This window comes from Oncorhynchus tshawytscha, unplaced genomic scaffold (genome assembly GCF_018296145.1).
Source record: "Oncorhynchus tshawytscha isolate Ot180627B unplaced genomic scaffold, Otsh_v2.0 Un_contig_7308_pilon_pilon, whole genome shotgun sequence".
Taxonomy (NCBI): domain Eukaryota; kingdom Metazoa; phylum Chordata; class Actinopteri; order Salmoniformes; family Salmonidae; genus Oncorhynchus; species Oncorhynchus tshawytscha.
The window spans coordinates 77,437-100,192 of record NW_024609411.1 but is presented as its reverse complement, the minus strand read 5'-3'; the positions used below and the strand labels follow the sequence as shown (position 1 = coordinate 100,192).

General features: G+C 43.8%; 1 protein-coding gene and 1 long non-coding RNA gene across 2 annotated transcripts; both read right to left on the bottom strand.

Annotated features, from left to right (window-relative positions):
* Positions 1–1,959: 1,959 nt before the first annotated feature.
* LOC112214885 (cytochrome P450 3A27) lies at positions 1,960–14,388 on the bottom strand (the record flags this gene model as incomplete). The annotated part of the gene is made up of 9 exons (XM_042315194.1): positions 1,960–2,210; positions 5,474–5,636; positions 5,842–6,068; positions 6,775–6,935; positions 7,164–7,242; positions 7,649–7,776; positions 7,986–8,134; positions 11,231–11,319; positions 14,257–14,388. Coding segments are annotated over 9 exons (1,230 nt in total), but the record flags the coding sequence as incomplete, so codon positions are not given.
* Positions 14,389–16,382: 1,994 nt separating this feature from the next.
* Positions 16,383–17,364, bottom strand: LOC121844750. Its single transcript, XR_006082156.1, has 3 exons — positions 17,072–17,364; positions 16,767–16,860; positions 16,383–16,395 (listed from the first exon to the last, which is right to left on the bottom strand). It is a non-coding gene; the product is annotated as an uncharacterized LOC121844750 (long non-coding RNA).
* Positions 17,365–22,756: the final 5,392 nt, after the last annotated feature.

Sequence of the window (22,756 nt, the reverse complement as noted above, 5' to 3'; positions counted from 1 at the left end):
ACCTGAGGACACTGTGGATATAGATACTTTTGTACCTGTTTCCTCCAGCATCTTCACATGGTCCTTTGCTGTTGTTCTGGGATTGATGTGCACTTTTCGCACCAAAGTACATTCATCTCTAGGAGACAGAACGGGTCTCCTTCCTGAGCGGTATGACGGCTGAGTGGTCCCATGGTGTTTATACTTGCGTACTATTGTTTGTACAGATGAACGTGGTACCTTCAGGTGTTTGGAAATTGCTCCCAAGGATGAACCAGACTTGTGGATGTCCACAATGTTTTTCCTGAGGTCTTGGCTGATTTATTTTGATTTTCCCATGATATCAAGCAAAGAGGCACTGAGTTTGAAGGTAGGCCTTGAAATACATCCACAGGTACACCACCAATTTACTCAAATGATGTCAATTAGCCAATCAGAAGCTTCTAAAGTCATGTCTGCCTTTTCTGTCATTTCCCAAGCTGTTTAAAGGCACAGTAGTCAACTTAGTGTATGTCAACTTCTGACCCACTGGAATTGTGATACAGTGAAATAATCTGTCTGTAAACAATTGTTGGAAAAATTGTGTCATGCACAAAGTAGATGTCCTAACCAACTTGCCAAAACTATAGTTTGTTAACAAGACATTTGTGGAGTGGTTGAAAAACTAGTTTTAATGACTCCAACCTAAGTGTATGTGTGTGCCTCCAATCAAGTTGATTTGTGAATTTTCTTAAGAGATTGTTTTAGATGAAGAAATTTGAATTTAACACTGAGCATCAACCAACATGCCTACAGTAGACTATAATGTTTTGTCTCATGGATGCTAATAAAATACACAGACGACCTTGTTCATTAGTGTGATGATTTTATTGGTTTGTGATGATTAAAGTGAAAACCAAGCAGCTGCAGGGATCATCTCAACAGACAGTAAAGATTCTATTTTGGAATGACTGGACAGCAGAACACCCAGAGGAACAGAATGAGAGTACAGTTCTAGAGAACACCAGCTAGAGTTCTACATTCTAGGAGAATTCCAGCCACCAGCCAGTAGTGTGCAGGATCCAGACATGACATCATGCCATGGATTTAATACCTCCTGGTGTCTAACTTTAACAAGACATGTACCTCTAATGCATCCATAGTATTACTATCTCTCTTTTATCTGGTGGAAATGGGTTTCTGAGTCCTACTCAAACCAAGCATGAGACTGAGACCAGGATTCAATCCCAGCACTTTGTCAGTTATGTGCCATTTTAAAGGTCATTTCTGATTGAACTGACTGAACTGAACATTCATTGTGTGTGTGACTGTTTGAGGTTGTGGACAGGTGTCTTTTATACTGATAACAAGTTCAAACAGGTGCCATTAATACAGGTAACGAGTGGAGGACAGAGGAGCCTTTTAAAGAAGAAGTTACAGGTCTGTGAGAGCCAGAAATCTTGCTTGTTTCTAGGTGACCAAATACTTATTTTCCACCATCATTTGCAAATAAATTCATAAAAAATCCTACAATGTGATTTTCTGGATTTTTTCCCCTCATTTTGTCTGTCATAGTTGAAGTGTACCTATTATGAAAATTACAGGCCTCTCCTCTTTTTAATTGGGAGAACTTGCACAATTGGTGACTGACTAAATACTTTTTTGCCCCACTGTATATGGTAGGGTTCTCCAGGGTAGGGTAGGGTACTCTAGGGTAGGGTGGGGGGCTCTAGGGTAGGGTGCGGTGCTCTAGGGTAGGGTAGGGTGCTCTAGGGTAGGGAAAGGGGCTCTAGGGTAGGGAAAGGGGCTCTAGGGTAGGGAAGGGGCTCTAGGGTAGGGAAGGGGGCTCTAGGGTAGGGAAGGGGGCTCTAGGGTAGGGCAGGGGCTCTAGGGTAGGGTAGGCGGCTCTAGGGTAGGGTAGGCTGCTCTAGGGTAGGGCAGGCTGCTCTAGGGTAGGGTGGGAGGCTCTAGGGTAGGGTAGGCTGCTCTAGGGTAGGGTAGGCTGCTCTAGGGTAGGGCAGGGTGCTCTAGGGTAGGGCAGGGTGCTCTAGGGTAGGGTAGGCTGCTCTAGGGTAGGGCAGGGTGCTCTAGGGTAGGGTGGGAGGCTCTAGGGCAGGGTGCTCCTGCATTCGGTCACGTTGTTGAACTCTTCAGAGAGTGGTGTTGCTAAGGGTGTTGCTACGGGGCTCCAGCCTCAGTTTGATTGGTCGTTTTGGCATCAGCAAACCCTGGTTGTCAATCTCCAAAGGGATCTATAGAGAATAACAGACCATGTTAAAACAGGTGGTGACCATGTTAAAACAGGTGCTGACCATTTTAAAACAGGTGCTGACCATGTTAAAACAGGTGGTGACCATGTTAAAACAGGTCCATGTTAAAACAGGTGGTGACCATGTTAAAACAGGCGGTGACCATGTTAAAACAGGTGGTGACCATGATCAAATCAAATCAAATTTATTTATATAGCCCTTCGTACATCAGCTGATATCTCAAAGTGCTGTACAGAAACCCAGCCTAAAACCCCAAACAGCAAGCAATGCAGGTGTAGAAGCACGGTGTCTAGGAAAAACTCCCTAGAAAGGCCAAAACCTAGGAAGAAACCTAGAGAGGAACCAGGCTATGTGGGGTGGCCAGTCCTCTTCTGGCTGTGCCGGGTGGAGATTATAACAGAACATGGCCAAGATTTTCAAATGTTCATAAATGACCAGCATGGTCGTATAATAATAAGGCAGAACAGTTGAAACTGGAGCAGCAGCACGGTCAGATGGACTGGGGACAGCAAGGAGTCATCATGTCAGGTAGTCCTGGGGCATGGTCCTAGGGCTCAGGTCCTCCGAGAGAGAGAAAAAAGAGAGAATTAGAGAGAGCATATGTGGGGTGGCCAGTCCTCTTCTGGCTGTGCCGGGTGGAGATTATAACAGAACATGGCCAAGATGTTCAAATGTTCATAAATGATCAGCATGTTCGAATAATAAGAAGGCAGAACAGTTGAAACTGGAGCAGCAGCACGGCCAGGTGGACTGGGGACAGCAAGGAGTCATCATGTCAGGTAATCCTGGGGCATGGTCCTAGGGCTCAGGTCCTCCGAGAGAGAGAAGGAGAGAATTAGAGAACGCACACTTAGATTCACACAGGACACCGAATAGGACAGGAGAAGTACTCCAGATATAACAAACTGACCCTAGCCCCCCGACACAAACTACTGCAGCATAAATACTGGAGGCTGAGACAGGAGGGGTCAGGAGACACTGTGGACCCATCTGAGGACACCCCCGGACAGGGCCAAACAGGAAGGATATAACCCCACCCACTTTGCCAAAGCACAGCCCCCACACCACTAGAGGGATATCTTCAACCACCAACCTACCATCCTGAGACAGGGCCGAGTATAGCCCACAAAGATCTCCGCCATGGCACAACCCAAGGGGGGTGCCAACCCAGACAGGATGACCACATCAGTGAATCAACCCACTCAGGTGACGCACACCTTCCAGGGACGGCATGAGAGAGCCCCAGTAAGCCAGTGACTCAGCCCCTGTAATAGGGTTAGAGGCAGAGAATCCCAGTGGAAAGAGGGGAACCGGCCAGGCAGAGACAGCAAGGGCGGTTCGTTGCTCCAGAGCCTTTCCGTTCACCTTCCCACTCCTGGGCCAGACTACACTCAATCATATGACCCACTGAAGAGATGAGTCTTCAGTAAAGACTTAAAGGTTGAGACCGAGTTTGCGTCTCTGACATGGGTAGGCAGACCATTCCATAAAAATGGAGCTCTATAGGAGAAAGCCCTGCCTCCAGCTGTTTGCTTAGAAATTCTAGGGACAATTAGGAGGCCTGCGTCTTGTGACCGTAGCGTACGTGTAGGTATGTACGGCAGGACCAAATCAGAGAGATAGGTAGGAGCAAGCCCATGTAATGCTTTGTAGGTTAGCAGTAAAACCTTGAAATCAGCCCTTGCTTTGACAGGAAGCCAGTGTAGAGACGCTAGCACTGGAGTAATATGATCAAATTTTTTGGTTCTAGTCAGGATTCTAGCAGCCGTATTTAGCACCAACTGAAGTTTATTTAGTGCTTTATCCGGGTAGCCGGAAAGTAGAGCATTGCAGTAGTCTAACCTAGAAGTGACAAAAGCATGGATTAATTTTTCTGCATCATTTTTGGACAGAAAGTTTCTGATTTTTGCAATGTTACGTAGATGGAAAAAAGCTGTCCTTGAAATGGTCTTGATATGTTCTTCAAAAGAGAGATCAGGGTCCAGAGTAACGCCGAGGTCCTTCACAGTTTTATTTGAGACGACTGTACAACCATTAAGATTAATTGTCAGATTCAACAGAAGATCTCTTTGTTTCTTGGGACCTAGAACAAGTATCTCTGTTTTGTCCGAGTTTAAAAGTAGAAAGTTTGCAGCCATCCACTTCCTTATGTCTGAAACACATGCTTCTAGCAAGGGCAATTTTGGGGCTTCACCATGTTTCATTGAAATGTACAGCTGTGTGTCATCCGCATAGCAGTGAAAGTTAACATTATGTTTTCGAATAACATCCCCAAGAGGTAAAATATATAGTGAAAACAATAGTGGTCCTAAACCTTGAGGAACACCAAAATTTACAGTTGATTTGTCAGAGGACAAACCATTCACAGAGACAAACTGATATCTTTCCGACAGATAAGATCTAAACCAGGCCAGAACTTGTCCGTGTAGACCAATTTGGGTTTCCAATCTCTCCAAAAGAATGTGGTGATCGATGGTATCAAAAGCAGCACTAAGGTCTAGGAGCACGAGGACAGATGCAGAGCCTCGGTCCGATGCCATTAAAATGTCATTTACCACCTTCACAAGTGCCGTCTCAGTGCTATAATGGGGTCTAAAACCAGACTGAAGCATTTCGTATACATTGTTTGTCTTCAGGAAGGCAGTAAGTTTCTGCGCAACAGCCTTTTCTAAAATGTTTGAGAGGAATGGAAGATTTGATATAGGCCGATAGTTTTTTATATTTTCTGGATCAAGGTTTGGCTTTTTCAAGAGAGGCTTTATTACTGCCACTTTTAGTTAGTTTGGTACACATCCGGTGGATAGAGAGCCGTTAAAACAGGTGGTGACCATGTTAAAACAGGTCCATGTTAAAATAGGTCCATGTTAAAACAGGTGCTGACCATGTTAAAACAGGTGGTGACCATGTCAGAACAGGTCCATGTTAAAACAGGTCCATGTTAAAACAGGTGGTGACCATGTTAAAACAGGTGGTGACCATGTTAAAACAGGTGGTGACCATGTTAAAACAGGTCCATGTTAAAACAGGTGGTGACCATGTTAAAACAGGTGGTGACCATGTTAAAACAGGTGGTGACCATGTTAAAACAGGTGGTGACCATGTTAAAACAGGTGCTGACCATGCTAAAACAGGTGCTGACCATGTTAAAACAGGTGCTGACCATGTTAAAACAGGTGCTGACCATGCTGAAACAGATACTGATGTTTGATGATGTCATATTCTGTCTGCTCAGGTGAGCGTCTCACCTCGGTCTCGTCGCAGACAGAGAAAGTGAAACTCTGGAGGATCTCGACCATGGCCAGTTTGATCATGATCAGGGCGAAGCGCATCCCGATACAGTTCCTGGGCCCCGCCCCAAATGGCATGTACGTGTTCGGATCAATAGACTCCTTGTTCTCCTTACTGAACCTGGACAGGGGGAGGTCAGACACATTACACATTGTATTGTAGTTGATTTGTGGTTGTGGTTCAGAAACATTAAACATTGTATTGTAGTTGATTTGTGGTTGTGGTTCAGAAACATTACACATTGTGTGGTAGTTGATTTGTGGTTGTGCTGTGGTTATGTTAAGGTTGTGTTATGGTTGTATTGTGGTTACGGTGCGGTCAGTACCTCTCTGGTTTGAACTCCTCAGGGTCAGACCAGATCTCTGGGTCACGGTGGAGGGTCCACGTGGGAACCAGGACAACGCAGTCTTTGGGGATGACGATGCCGTTAATCTCCACCGTCTTCTTGGCGACCCTCTCCAGTCGCGGGGCGATGGGGTACAGTCTCAGAGACTCGTTCAACACACAGTCCAAATAGTCCATCTGCATCAGAGCTTCGTACTGGATTGGAGCCTGCACCGTGGTTACATACACATCAGTACCTCACCCCATCTGACACCGCTGTTACACACACATCAGTAGCTCACCACATCTGACACCGGGGTTACATACAAATCAGAACCTCACTACATCTGTTGGGGAACACAGTATCTATCTCCTCCTGCAGTTTGGTCATGGTGTGGGGGTTACCTTGTTGGGGAACACAGTATCTATTTCCTCCTGCAGTTTGGTCATGGTGTGGGGGTTACCTTGTTGGGGAACACAGTATCTATCTCCTCCTGCAGTTTGGTCATGGTGTGGGGGTTACCTTGTTGGGGAACACAGTATCTATCTCCTCCTGCAGTTTGGTCATGGTGTGGGGGTTACCTTGTTGGGGAACACAGTATCTATCTCCTCCTGCAGTTTGGTCATGGTGGGGGTTACCTTGTTGGGGAACACAGTATCTATCTCCTCCTGCAGTTTGGTCATGGTGTGGGGGTTACCTTGTTGGGGAACACAGTATCTATCTCCTCCTGCAGTTTGGTCATGGTGTGGGGGTTACCTTGTTGGGGAACACAGTATCTATCTCCTCCTGCAGTTTGGTCATGGTGTGGGGGTTACCTTGTTGGGGAACACAGTATCTATCTCCTCCTGCAGTTTGGTCATGGTGTGGGGGTTACCTTGTTGGGGAACACAGTATCTATCTCCTCCTGCAGTTTGGTCATGGTGTGGGGGTTACCTTGTTGGGGAACACAGTATCTATCTCCTCCTGCAGTTTGGTCATGGTGTGGGGATTGGTTGCCAGGTTATAGGCCAGGAAACTCATAGTAGTGCTGCTGGTCTCGTAGCCACCGAAGATGAAGATAACGGCCTGAGACAAGATCTCATGATCAGTCAGTCCTGTGGAGGGAGAGAGGAGAGGAGACGAGGGAATAGGAGAGAGAATATGTTTGTAACAGGTTTCTGTTTGTAACAGTAGTTTACAGGTGTGTGTTTGTAACAGTAGTTTACAGGTGTTCGTTTGTAACAGGTGTGTTTGTAACAGCAGTTTACAGGTGTGTGTTTGTCACAGTAGTTTACAGGTGTGTGTTTGTAACAGTAGTTTCCAGGTGTTTGTTCGGCAGGTACCTTTAGTCTGTTCCCCTCCTGTCTTTGTGTCGCTGCCTTTCTGAGAGTCGATCATCATTTGTAAGAAATCCACCCGACTCTACGAGCAGAATGAAATGAGGTCAAATATGTCCAATCACAGCCAACACAAACAGATTCTACTGGATCTGGTCCAATCACAACCAAGACAATCAGATTCTACTGGATCTGGTCCAATCACAACCAAGACAATCAGATTCTAATGGATCTGGTCCAATCACAACCAACACAATCAGATTCTAATGGATGAATGGATCTGGTCCAATAAAACATTTGGTCCCAATAATCTGGTCCAACAAGATTTTTCAATATGGACATCATATTCGATTTGGACTTTTCAATATTGGTGGAATCACAACCAACACAAACATATTCTGAATAAATATTCTGATGGATATTCCAATACAAATATAAATGTACAGATGAAAATATCAACATAAACAAATATAAATATAAAACAAGTTTACAGTTGAGTTCCCAGTGTCACGTCCAGATTTGATCTTAGCCAGCGAGGCGTAAAAGAAGTCCAACACCGCAGTCGGGAAGAAAGAAAACTTCATCTTCTCCAAGATAGGACCAGTGAAGGGAAAAAACACTGGAGAAGGAGAGGAGGGGAGGAGAAGAGGAGAGGGGAGGGGAGGAGGGAGGAAGAGGGGAGGGGAGGGAGGAAGAGAGGAGGACGGGAGAGGAGGAGAGGAGTTGAGGACGGGAGAGGAGAGGAGAGGATGGGAGAGGAAAGTTTTATAAAAAGGTACACATACATACGATTATAAAGAACAACTTTGTGTCTGTGTGTGGTCTCACAGATTAGGAGGAACAGTGGGTTGAACAGGTTAAACTTGAACATCTTCTTGACGTTGGAGACGAAGGGGTCTGAAGGGTTGTTCAGAGAGTCAATGTCCACACTGAAAGCTGTGCTGGTGACCACGTCCATACTGTAGGGCCCAAAGAACCTGCAACACAATCACAATTACACAACTACTGACCACACAACTACGGACCACAACCACAACTATAGACCACAACTACTGACCACAACCACAAAACTACCGACCACAAAACTACTGACCACACAACTACCGACCACAAAACTACCGACCACAAAACTACCGACCACAAAACTACCGACCACAAAACTACTGAAAACACAACTACTGACCACACAACCACTGACAACAACTAATGGCAACAACTGCTGACCACACAACTGCTGACCACACAACTAAAACAAATCAAATGTGTTTGTCACACAACTTGCCAGCTGCAACAGAGCCTGGACTCGAACCAGGATCTCTAGTGGCACAGCTAGCACTGCGAAGGATCTCTGCGATGCTTTAGATCATTGCACCACTCGGGAGGCTCCAGGTGACTGGAGTCTTTGACAATTTTTGGGGCCTTCCTCACCGCCGAGTACACACTGTTGAAGTCGGAAGTTTACATACACAATTATTTATTTCAGCTTTATTTCATTCATCACATTCACAGTGGGTCAGAAGTTTACATACACTAAATTAGTGTTAAATTATTATTACCAAATTAGCATTTGGTAGCGTTGCCTTTAAATTGTTTAACTTGGGTCAAACGTGTTGGGGTAGCCTTCCACAAGCTTCCCACAATAAGTAGGGTGAATGTTGGCCCATTCCTCCTGACAGAGCTGGTGTAAGTGAGTCAGGTTTGTAGGCCTCCTTGCTCGCACATGCTTTTTCAGTTCTGCCCACACATTTGGGATGGCAGGGTAGCCTAGTGGTTAGAGCGTTGGACTAGTAACCGCAAGGTTGCAAGTTCAAACCCCCGAGCTGACAAGGTACAAATCTGTTGTTCTGCCTCTGAACAGGCAGTTAACCCACTGTTCCTAGGCTGTCATGGAAATTAAGAATTTGTTCTTAACTGACTTGCCTAGTTAATAAAGGTTAAATATGATTGAGGTTGAGGCTTTGTCATGGCCACTTGTGTACCTTGACTTTGTTGTCCTTAAGCCATTTTGCCACAACTTTGGAAGTATGCTTGGGGTCAATGTCTGTTTGGAAGACCCATTTGCGACCAAGCTTCAACTTCCTGACTGATGTCTTGAGATGTTGCTTCAATATATTCACATAATTTTCGTGCCTCATGATGCCATCTATTTTGTGAAGTACACCAGTCCCTCCTGCAGCATAGCACCCCCACAACATGAAGCTGCCACCCCCCGTGCTTCACGGTTGGGATGGTGTTCTTCGGCTTGCAAGCCTCCCCCTTTTTCCTAACCGACTTGCCAAAACTATAGTTTTCTGGTTGAAAAACGAGTTTTAATGACTCCTACCTAAGTGTATGTAAACTTCCGACGTCAACTGTAGGTCCTGGATGGCAGGAAGCTTGGCCCCAGTGATGTACTGGTCTGTACACACTACCCTCAGTAGTGCCTTATGGTCAGATACCGAGAAGTTACCATACAAGGTGGTGATGCAACCAGTCAGGATGCTCTCGATGGTGCAGTTGTAGAACTTTTTTGAGGATCTGGGGACCCATGCCATACCTTTTCAGTCTCCTTAGGGGGAAAAGGCATCGTCGTGCCCTCTTCACGACTGTCTTGGTGTGTTTGGACCATGTTAGTTTGTTGGTGATGTGGACACCAAGGAATTTGAAACTCTCAACCCACTTCACTACAGCCCCATCGATGTGAATGGGAACGTGTTCGGTCCTCCTTTTCCTGTAGTCCACAATCAGCTACTTTGTCTTGCTCACATTAAGGGAGAGGTTGTTGTCTTGGCACCACACTGCCAGGTCTCTGACTTCCTCCCTATAGGCTGTCTCATCGTTGTCGGTGATCAGGCCTACCACTGTTTTCTCATCAGCCAACTTAATGATGGTGTTGGTGTTGTGCTTGGCCAAGCAGTCGTGGGTGAACAGGGAGTACAGGATGGGTCTAAGCACAAACCCATGCGGGGCCCCCGTGTTGAGGATCAACGTGGCGGATGTGTTGTTACCTACCATTACCACCTGGGGGCGGCCGGGTCAGGAAGTCCAGGATCCAGTTGCAGAGGGAGGTGTTTAGTCCCAGGGTTCTTAGCTTAGTGATGAGCTTTGTGGGCACTATGGTGTTGAACGCTGAGCTGTAGTCAATGAACAGCATTATCACGCATGTGTTCCTTTTGTCCAGGTGGGAAAGGGCAGTGTGGAGTGCAATCGAGATTGCATCATCTGTGGATCATTTGGGGCGGTATGTGAATTGGAGTGGGTGTAGTGTTTCCGAGATGATGGTGTTGATGTGAGCCACGACCAGCCTTTCAAAGCACTTCATGGTTACCAACGTGAGTGCTATGGATCTGTTGGTGCGGTATGCTAGTCATGTAGGCAGGTTACGTTCGTTTTCATGGGCACAGGGACTATGGCGGTCTGCTTGAAACATGTAGGCATTACAGACTCGGACAGGGAGAGGTTGAAAATGTCAGTGAAGACACTTGCCAGTTGGTCAGCACATGCTCTGATTACACATCCTGGTAATCCGTCCTGCCCTGCGGTTGCACATGTGACATGCTGGTAGATATTAGATCAAACGGATTTAAGTTAAAGTCCCACTTGGAGCGCCGCTCATGGCCTTATTTTTTTACATTTTTATTTTACCTTTAATTAACTAGGCAAGTCAGTTAAGATTACATATTTATTTTACCTTTAATTAACTAGGCAAGTCAGTTAAGATTACATATTTATTTTACCTTTAATTAACTAGACAAGTCAGTTAAGATTACATTTTAATTTTCAATGACGGCTACGGTCCCTTATACAGCTCGTTGAGTGTGGTCTTAGTGCCAGCATCGGGTTGTGGTGGTAAATAGACTGCTACGATACTATTGATGAAATCTTGGTAGATAGTGTGGTCTACAGCTTATCACGAGGTGCTCTACCTCAGGCCAAGAGTGTGCAAAGCTATTATCAAGGCAATGGGTGGCTATATGTGTGTGTGTGTGTGTGTGTGTGTGTGTGTGTGTGTGTGTGTGTGTGTGTGTGTGTGTATTATAATCAAGACTCAGAGTTGTAAGGTGAAAAGCTAGAGGTTAGGAATCAGGACTCACTCCTTCACTTCGATGGTCTGGTCTTTATCTGCCTGCTTCTTCATTCCGTTCAGCAGGTTAGCAGAGTGCTGCTTCATGATACCAAACATCTAGAGGAGAGAGAAAGAGAGGTAGAGAGAGAGGTAGAGAGACAGCAGTAGAGAGCAGTAGAGAGGTAGAGAGAGAGATAGTTAGAGAGACATCAGTAGAGAGCAGTAGAGAGGTAGAGAGAGAGAGAGAGGTAGAGAGACATGGAAAGATATAATTAAAAACAGAGCAAACTAGATTCCAACTCCATGCAAATGCCCATGATTTTGGATTGAGATGTTTGACAAGCAGGTGTCCACATACTTTTGTTGATTTTGTGTATATACTGCAGACAGACCGACCGACCGACCGACTGACTGACTGACCATTTGGAAATTACTTCCAAGGATGAATCAGACTTTTGGAGGGCTACATTTTTTTTCTGAGGTCTTGGCCGATTTCTTTAGATTTTCCCATGATGTCAAGCAAAGAGACACTGAGTTTGAAGGAAGGCCTTGAAATACATCCACAGGTACACCACCAATTTACTCAAATGATGTCAATTAGCCTATCAGAAGCTTCTAAAGCCATGACATAATTTTCTGGAATATTCCAAACTTAAAGGCACAGTCAACTTAGTGTGTGTAAACTTCTGACCCACTGGAATTGTGATACTGTGAATTATAAGTGAAATAATCTGTCTGTAAACAATTGTTGGAAAAATGTACTTTTGTCATGCACAAAGTAGATGTCTAGATGTAGATGTCCTCACCGACTTGCCAAAATTATAGTTTGTCAACAAGAAATTTGTGGAGTGGTTGAAAAACGAGTTTTAATGACTCCATATTAAGTATATGTAAACTTCCCACTTCAACTGTATACAATTCTATCCATGTATTCTACAGATTTGCTATATATTCTATCAACATAATGTACATGATGTCTATACATCCCATCACATTAGGGGAGGCAGATAACCTAGTGGTTAGGACGTTGGACTAGTAACCGGAAGGTTGCTAGATCGAATCCCGGAGCTGACAAGGTAAAAATCTGTTGTTCTGCCACTAAAAACAAGGCAGTTAACCCCACTGTTCCAGTTAAACCACAATTCCTACGCCTACGTCATTGTAAATAAGAATTTGTTTGTAACTGACTTTCCTAATTAAATAAAGGTAAAAATCAATTTTAAAAATATATACTTATATTTATATATATATATATATATATATATATATATATACATAATTTTATACTCCAGATTTCGACATTGCTCATCCTAATATAACACCATAACACCCATAACTGCTAAATATGTGTTTGTGACTAATACAATTTGATTTGATTTAGATTTGAGTTTATAACAAGCGATAATGAGTTAGAAAAGAGTTCATAACAAGCTATGATGAGTTAATCGTTCATAACAAGCTATAATGAGTTTATAAAGAGTTTATAACGAGCTATAATGAGTTTATAAAGAGTTTATAACAAGCTATAATGAGTTAGTTCATAACAAGCTAAAACAAAAATGAGTTTAAAAAGAGTTTATAAGGAGCTATAATGAGTTAGTTCATAACAAGCTAAAACATAAATGAGTTTATATAGAGTTTATAACAAGCTATAATGAGTTTATAAAGAGTTTATAACAAGCTATAATGAGATTATAAAGAGTTTATAAAAAGCTATAATGAGATTAAAAAGAGTTTATAACAAGCTATAATGAGTTAGTAAAGAGTTTATAACAAGCTATAATGAGTTAGTAAAGAGTTTATAACAAGCTATAATGAGTTAGTAAAGAGTTTATAATGAGTTATAATGAGTTAGTTTATAACAAGCTATAATGAGTTAATAGTTTATAACAAGCTACAATGAGTTTATAAAGAGTTTATAACAAGCTATAATGAGTTTATAAAGAGTTTATAATGAGCTATAATGAGTTAGTTCATAACAAGTTATAATGAGTTAATAGTTTATAACAAGCTATAATGAGTTAATAGTTTATAGCACGCTATAGTGAGTTAGTTTATAACACACTATAATGAGTTACTAAAGAGTTTATAACAAGCTATAATGAGAATATAAAGAGTTTATAACAAGCTATAATGAGTTTATAAAGAGTTTATAACAAGCTATAATGAGTTTCTAAAGAGTTTATAACAAGCTATAATGAGAATATAAAGAGTTTATAACAAGCTATAATGAGTTTATAAAGAGTTTATAACGAGCTTTAATGAGTTAGTTTATAACAAGCTATAATGAGTTAGTAAAAAGTTTTTGACAAGCTATAAAGAGTTAGTTTATAACAAGCTATAATGAGTTAATAAAGAGCTCATAACAAGCTATAATGAGTTAAAGAGTTTTTAAATCAAATCAAATTTTATTTGTCACATACACATGGTTAGCAGATGTTAATGCGAGTGTAGCGAAATGCTATGCTTTAACAAGCTATAATGAGTTAAAGAGTTTTTAACAAGCTATAATGGGTTAATAGAGAGTTTATAACAAGCTATAAAGAGTTAGTTTATAACAATTTATAATGAGTTAATAGAGAGTTTCTAAATAGCTATAATGAGTTTATAACAAGCTATAATGAGTTAATAAAGAGCTCATAACAAGCTATAATGAGTTAAAGAGTTTACATCAAGCTATAATGAGTTAATGAAGAGTTATAACAAGCTATAATGAGTTAATGAAGAGTTATAACAAGCTATAATGAGTTAATGAAGAGTTATAACAAGCTATAGAGTTTATAAAGAGTTTATAACAAGCTATAATGAGTTAATAGTTTATAACAAGCTATAATGAGTTAATAGTTTATAACAAGCTATAATGAGTTAATAGTTTATAACAAGCTATAATGAGTTTATAGAGTTTATAAAAAGCTATAATGAATTTATAGAGTTTATAACAAGCTATAATGAGTTTATAGAGTTTATAAAAAGCTATAATGAGTTTATAGAGTTCATAACAAGCTATAATGAGTTGATAAACATAGAAAGGGAGAGATGGAGGGATGGTTCTACCTCTTTCAGTCGTCCAGAGGTAAAGGAAGGTGAGAGGACACTGCGGATCCGTCTCCATGTATCGTCCTCGGCAACGGACACCGCGTCAAACAGCTCACCATTCAGAATGATGTTCTTAAACAACAGTTGTATTAATTATCAAACAGATCACCATTCAGACAGACGTCCTAAAACATGGAGGACAGTTGTATTAATTATCAAACAGATCACCATTCAGATGGAAGTCCTAAAACATGGAGGACAGTTGTATTAATTATCAAACACATCACCATTCAGAATGATGTTCTCAAACAACAGTTGTATTAATTATATGATTTAATAATGATCATAGTATTTACACAATATTCACACTACTTTAAAATGTACGAATAATGAACGACACAATTAATGTATTAATAGTATCAGTCATAATGTTAGGATTATAATTATTCAGATTATTATTAGGGGGATGTGTGTGTGTGTGTGTGTGTGTGTGTGTGTGTGTGTGTGTGTGTGTGTGTGTGTGTGTGTGTGTGTGTGTGTGTGTGTGTAGTTACAATGATAACATGTGTTAATTATATGATTGAATATTTATAACCGTGGCTTAATAATATCAGTCATAATGTTAGGATTATAATTATTCAGATTCCCATTATTAGATCCTTCACAGAGGAGAAACACACCTGGCTTTAACCACAATGATAACACGTGTTAATTATATGATTGAATATCATAGATCCTTCATTTAGGAGAAACAGTCATAATGTTAGGATTATAATTATTCAGATTATTATTAGGGGGATGTGTCATAGATCATGTGTGTGTGTGTGTATGTGTGTTTGTTTGTGTGTGTGTGTGTGTGGTGTGTGTGTCTCACTCATAGGTTTCAAGATGTTGTAACACACCTGGCTTTAATCAGGACTCTTGATCATGCTTTTGTCCATGGTACAGAACAGGCTGCCTCCCATCATAGATCCTTCACAGAGGAGAAACACACCTGGCTTTAACCACAGAACAGACTGCCTTCCATCATGGTACAGACTGCCTCCTGTCATAGATCCTTCACAGAGGCATTTCGAAACACACCTTATTTAAAAATGATTAAATAAACACCCCTACATGGTACAGACTGCCTCCCATCATAGATCCTTCACAGAGGAGAAACACACCTGGCTTTAATGACATATATATACCCCTAATGACATCACAGACTGCCTCCCATCATAGACCTTCAAGAGGAGAAACACACCTGGCTTTACCCCATAATGACATCACAATACCCCATAATGACATCACAATACCCCATAATGACATCACAATACCCCATAACGAGAAGAGAAAAACAGAAATACCTTAGTTAAATAAGTATTCAGACCGTTTGCTAAGAGACTCCAAATTGAGCTCAGGTGCATTTTGATCATGTTTCCGTCATGCTTGAGATGTTTCTCCAACTTGATTGGAGTACATCTGTGGTAAATTCCATTGATTGGACATGATTTGGAAAGGCAAACACCTGTCTTCTTAAGGTCCCACAGTTGACAGAGCATGTCAGAGCAAACGCCAAGCCATGAGGCCGAAGATGGGAGAACCTTCCAGGAGGAGAACCATATCTACAGCACTCCACCAATCAGGCCTTTATGGTAGAGTGGCCAGATGGAAGCCTCTCCTCAGTAAAAGGCACATGACAGCCCGCTTGGAGTTTGCTAAAAGGTAACTAAAGACTCTCAGACAATGAGAAACAAGATTCTCTGGTCAGATGAAATCAAGATTAAACTCTTTGGCCTGAATGCCAAGGGTCACGTCTGGATGAAACATGGCACCATCCCTATGGTGAAGCACAGTGGTGGCACCATCCCTATGGTGAAGCATGGTGGTGGCACCATCCCTATGGTGAAACATGGTGGTGGCAGCATCACGTCTGGATGAAACCTGGCACCATCCCTACGGTGAAGCATGGTGGTGGCAGCATCATGATGTGGGGATGTTTTTCAGTGGCAGGGACTAGTCAGGCAGACTAGTCAGGATTGAGGGAAAGATGAACAGAGCAAAGTACAGAGAGATCCATGATGAAAGTCTGCTCAAGACCTCAGACTGGAGTGAAAACAAACAGGTTCTCCCGTGTCAATGAAAGCACTCTGTGTCAAATGGGGTAGTGAAGCCCTGCATGAGAGTATTGTGTGAGAGATTGAGAGGGAAAAAAGAGATAAAAAACCATTTTAGAATAAGAGAATGTAACAAAATGTGGAAAAGTGAGGTCTGATAGAAACCTAAAACAGCTGATTCATGCCTGGGCATGCCCTAGGAGAATGTAGGTGTGTCCTACACCTGATACAGAGAACAGACCTGAAACTAGGGGTCAGTAATACAACTTCTAGACTGATCAAGTCTCATATTACCTTGTATTTATCTATTGTTCAAACAAGAAAAAAGGCTAGTCCTCTTTTTCCTTCTCAATGTATTGTATTACATGAGGGGAAATAACACTATTGTTTAAAATATGAGAGAGATATTTATTCTGAATGGGTACTAACCTTTTTATACTCCAACATTGTGCCAAAGTAAGGTAGGGGTTTGGGACCAGGGATACCCATCTTAGTGAATACACCATAGGGCCAGTACCCGTACCTGTACACACACACACACACACACACACACACACACACACACACACACACACACACGTTAACTATTAGTATGTTCTAGAGAACTATACAATATATATATCTAATCTTGCATTGTTGGAAAAGGACCCCTAACTAAGCATTTCACTGTTAGTCTACACTGGTTAACTACGATAAATGTGACAAATAACATTTGATTTGAGGCAAGTCCTTACACTACAATGAGGGTGATGAGGAGGGCCAGGAGGGTCCAGGTCTCAGCGGAGAAGTATGGCAGAAAACTCATCATCTTTCTTCCGGTTCGGCTCCCTGCTGCTTCTGAAAACAAAGGCTCCGTTTTCTCTCAGGTTTGTTCGAGTTCACTTCTCCGATGGTCAGACAGATTTTGAGTTGTTTTCTCTGTTCAGGTTCTAGTGTGGTTCTTCTGCGACGCGGCAGATCTCGACTAGCGACCGTTGCTCTTCTCCGTTCTCTGTTTGAGACAGTGCAGGTTGGAAGTTACTCTTTTACCCCATGTGATGTGTGATGCTAGCTAGAATAATGATGAACCACAATGGAATTTGCGGTTCAACTTCAAAATAAGAGTCCCATACTGAAACTGATGCAAACAGATACAAATCATGTAATAATGCCATATTTGGATTAGATAATGCTGAACAGGGTTGGAATGTTGTTACATAAATTAAACAAAAGACAATAAGTTGTTAATTTGACACATGAAAGATAGTTGAAGTCCCACAGTGGCTGTATTAGAATTGCATTGGGGCAGACTTCTATTGCACTGTACAGCGTTACCTCTGGATCTTGGGTCCACGAAATGTGAAGAGTTTACACAAATATTGGCGTCTTATTACAGGACTTTAACTGTAGGAAATCACCTTACAATTCCAGAAGTTCATTAAAAAAAAAACATTTAAACATTAAACTAGACAAGTCAGTTAAGAACAAATTCTTATTTACAATGACGGCCTACCCCGGCCTACCCCAGCCTACCCCGGCCTACCCCAGCCTACCAGGGCCTACCCCAGCCTACCCCAGGAAAATACCCCGGCCTACCCCCGCCTACCCCATGCCTACCCCAGCCTACCCCCACCTACCCCAGCCTACCCCAGCCTACCCCGGCCTACCCCAGCCTACCCCGGCCAAACCCAGCCTACCCCGGCCAAACCCAGATGATGCTGGGTCAATTGTGTGCCGCCCTATGAGACTCCCAATCACATTCGGATGTGATACAGCCAGCATTCGTTGACAGATTACAATTCTGAAGAGTTTACACAAATATTATCATCGTAGCTCTTATTGCGGGACTAACTGTGGGAAATCACCTCACAATTCAGACCGCTGTGCCACTCAGGAGCCCTGTACATTGCAATATGAATGTTCAACAGCCTGAATTGTGAGGTGATTTCCCACAGTTAAAGTCCTGCCAAAATTTGTGTAAACTCTTTAGAATTGTAATCTGTGGGTGTCAATGAGTAGGCTGGTACCTCATGTCATGAACCCAGGATCCATAAGGCTGGTACCTCATGTCATGAACCCAGGATCCATAAGGCTGGTACCCCATGTCATGAACCCAGGACCCATAAGGCTGGTACCCCATGTCATGAACCCGGGATCCATAAGGCTGGTACCCCATGTCATGAACCCAGGATCCATAAGGCTGGTATCCCATGTCATGAACCCAGGACCCATAAGGCTGGTACCCCATGTCATGAACCCAGGATCCATAAGGCTGGTACCCCATGTCATGAACCCAGGATCCATAAGGCTGGTACCCCATGTCATGAACCCAGGACCCATAAGGCTGGTACCCCATGTCATGAACCCAGGATCCATAAGGCTGGTACCCAGGACCATAAGGCTGGTGTCATGAACCCAGGATCCATAAGGCTGGTACCCAGGATCCATGTCATGAACCCAGGATCCATAAGGCTGGTACCCCATGTCATGAACCCAGGATCCATAAGGCTGGTACCCCATGTCATGAACCCAGGACCCATAAGGCTGGTACCCCATGTCATGAACCCAGGATCCATAAGGCTGGTAACCCAGGATCCATAAGGCTGGTCATGAACCCAGGATCCATAAGGCTGTATGAACCCAGGATCCATGGCTCATGAACCCAGGATCCATAAGGCTGGTACCCCATGTCATGAACCCAGGATCCATAAGGCTGGTACCCCATGTCATGAACCCAAGACCCATAAGGCTGGTACCCCATGTCATGAACCCAGGATCCATAAGGCTGGTACCCATGTCATGAACCCAGGATCCATAAGGCTGGTACCCCATGTCATAAGAACCCAGGATCCATAAGGCTGGTACCCCATGTCATGAACCCAGGATCCATAAGGCTGGTACCCCATGTCATGAACCCAGGATCCATAAGGCTGGTACCCCATGTCATGAACCCAGGATCCATAAGGCTGGTACCCCATGTCATGAACCCAGGACCCATAAGGCTAAGGTACCCCATGTCATGAACCCAGGATCCATAAGGCTGGTACCCCATGTCATGAACCCAGGATCCATAAGGCTGGTACCCCAGGATCCATAAGGCTGGTGAACCCAGGACCCATAAGGCTGGTACCCCATGTCATGAACCCAGGATCCATAAGGCTGGTACCCCATGTCATGAACCCAGGATCCATAAGGCTGGTACCCCATGTCATGAACCCAGGATCCATAAGGCTGGTACCCCATGTCATGAACCCAGGATCCATAAGGCTGGTACCCCATGTCATGAACCCAGGACCCATAAGGCTGCCCATGTCATGAACCCAGGATCCATAAGGCTGGTACCCCATGTCATGAACCCAAGACCCATAAGGCTGGTACCCCATGTCATGAACCCAGGACCCATAAGGCTGGTACCCCATGTCATGAACCCAGGACCCATAAGGCTGGTACCCCATGTCATGAACCCAGGATCCATAAGGCTGGTACCCCATGTCATGAACCCAAGACCCATAAGGCTGGTACCCCCTGTCATGAACCCAGGATCCATAAGGCTGGTACCCCATGTCATGAACCCAGGACCCATAAGGCTGGTACCCAGGATCATGTCATGAACCCAGGATCCATAAGGCTGGTACCCCATGTCATGAACATGTCATGAACCCAGGACCCATAAGGCTGGTACCCCATGTCATGAACCCAGGAACCCATAAGGCTGGTACCCCATGTCATGAACCCAGGACCCATAAGGATCCATAAGGCTGGTACCCCATGTCATGAACCCAGGACCCATAAGGCTGGTACCCATGTCATGAACCCAGGACCATAAGGCTGGTACCTCATGTCATGAACCCAGGACCCATAAGGCTGGTACCCCATGTCATGAACCCAGGATCCATAAGGCTGTCATGAACCCAGGACCCATAAGGCTGGTACCCCATGTCATGAACCCAGGACCCATAAGGCTGGTATGAACATGTCATGAACCCAGGACCCATAAGGCTGGTACCCCATGTCATGAACCCAGGATCCATAAGGCTGGTACCCCATGTCATGAACCCAGGACCCATAAGGCTGGTACCCCATGTCATGAACCCAGGATCCATAAGGCTGGTACCCCATGTCATGAACCCAAGACCCATAAGGCTGGTACCCCATGTCATGAACCCAGGACCCATAAGGCTGGTACCCCATGTCATGAACCCAGGACCCATAAGGCTGGTACCCCATGTCATGAACCCAGGACCCATAAGGCTGGTACCCCATGTCATGAACCCAGGACCCATAAGGCTGGTACCATATGTCATGAACCCAGGATCCATAAGGCTGGTACCCCATGTCATGAAACCCAGGATCCATAAGGCTGGTGAACCCAGGATCCATAAGGCTGGTACCCCATGTCATGAACCCAGGACCCATAAGGCTGGTACCTCATGTCATGAACCCAGGACCCATAAGGCTGGTACCCCATGTCATGAACCCAGGACCCATAAGGCTGGTACCATAAGGCTGGTACCCCATGTCATGAACCCAGGACCCATAAGGCTGGTACCCCATGTCATGAACCCAGGACCCATAAGGCTGGTACCCCATGTCATGAACCCAGGATCCATAAGGCTGGTACCTCATGTCATGAACCCAGGACCCATAAGGCTGGTACCCATGTCATGTCATGAACCCAGGATCCATAAGGCTGGTACCCCATGTCATGAACCCAGGATCCATAAGGCTGGTACCCCATGTCATGAACCCAGGACCCATAAGGCTGGTACCTCATGTCATGAACCCAGGATCCATAAGGCTGGTACCTCATGTCATGAACCCAGGATCCATAAGGCTGGTACCTCATGTCATGAACCCAGGACCCATAAGGCTGGTACCTCATGTCATGAACCCAGGACCCATAAGGCTGGTACCTCATGTCATGAACCCAGGACCCATAAGGCTGGTACCCCATGTCATGAACCCAGGACCCATAAGGCTGGTACCCCATGTCATGAACCCAGGACCCATAAGGCTGTACATTGACGTTATGTTGCAGTCCAAAAAACTATACATACACAGTGCCATTTCAAATTAACTAATTATTATTTTTTTGTTGAATTTATATAACAATATTCCAACCTTGTTTACAAATGATCTCGTCCAAATGTACCATAATTCCATTTGTATCCGTTTGCATCAGATTCAGGGGAAACTTTTATTTTGAAAGCCGAACCGCCGATTCTACTATTGTTGCTCAGGCAAATGTTGTTCACTACACACACACACACACACACGCAATAAAGAGATTAGAGGGAGACTGTGTGAGAGGTGAATGCGAAGCAGGGATATTTATTCTCCCTTTTGTACTTTAACTGTTTGCACATCATTACAACACTGTGTGTAGACATAATACGACATTTGAAATCTGGATGTGGAAAAGTGTTCATCTGGATATTTACTTTGGTCGAAAGGACGGTTAAAATCACAAACACAATAACAAGCTAACTCACTTTCTCGTTACATTAGGAGACTCGCATGCCTGCGCATGCCTGCACACACACACACACACACACACACACACACACACACACACACACACACACACACACACACACACACACACACACACACACACGTTATCGCCGCCTTATCCAACACAGTCACTCAGCTGTAATCATCAGTCCTGGTGCCGTGCCAACAGTAACAACACAGCATTTTCCATACACACAGATTGAACAACGAGCCAGATGTTTCACCTGAATCATCCGGTTGGTATTTCCGTCGCCATGGTGATGAGAGGAAGTCCAGTGGAAGAAGACGGAGCGAGATTCTCATTGACGAAACATAATATCTCAGTCGGTTTGCTGTTTCCCAAACTAGAATCTGTTGTCGACTTTAGCCTTTGCTAAAAGTTACAAAAAAATATGGCGTTGTTTAGGATGAGTGCAAGGGCGAATTGAGTCAATGCACACATTAACCTCACAGAGTAGGTGTTCCCTAACGGAAATCAAATCAAATCAAATTGTATTAGTCACATGCGCCGAATACAACAGGTGTAGACCTAACAGTGAAATGCTGAATACAACAGGTGTAGACCTAACAGTGAAATGCTGAATACAACAGGTGTAGACCTTATATTGAAATGCTTACTTACGAGCCCCTAACCAACAATGCAGTTTAAAAAAATACAATAGTGAGACTATATACAGGCGGGTACCGATACAGAGTCAATGTGCACCGGTTATTTGAGGTAATATGTATATGTAGATAGAGTTATTAAAGTAACTATACATAGATGACCACAGAGAGTAGCAGCGGTGTAAAGAGGGGTGAGGGGGGGGCACTGCAAATAGTCTGGGTAGCCAGTTGACTAGATGCTCAGGAGTCTTATGGCTTAGGGGTAGAAGCTGTTTAGAAGCCTCTTGGACCTAGACTTGGCGCTCCGGTACCACTTGCCG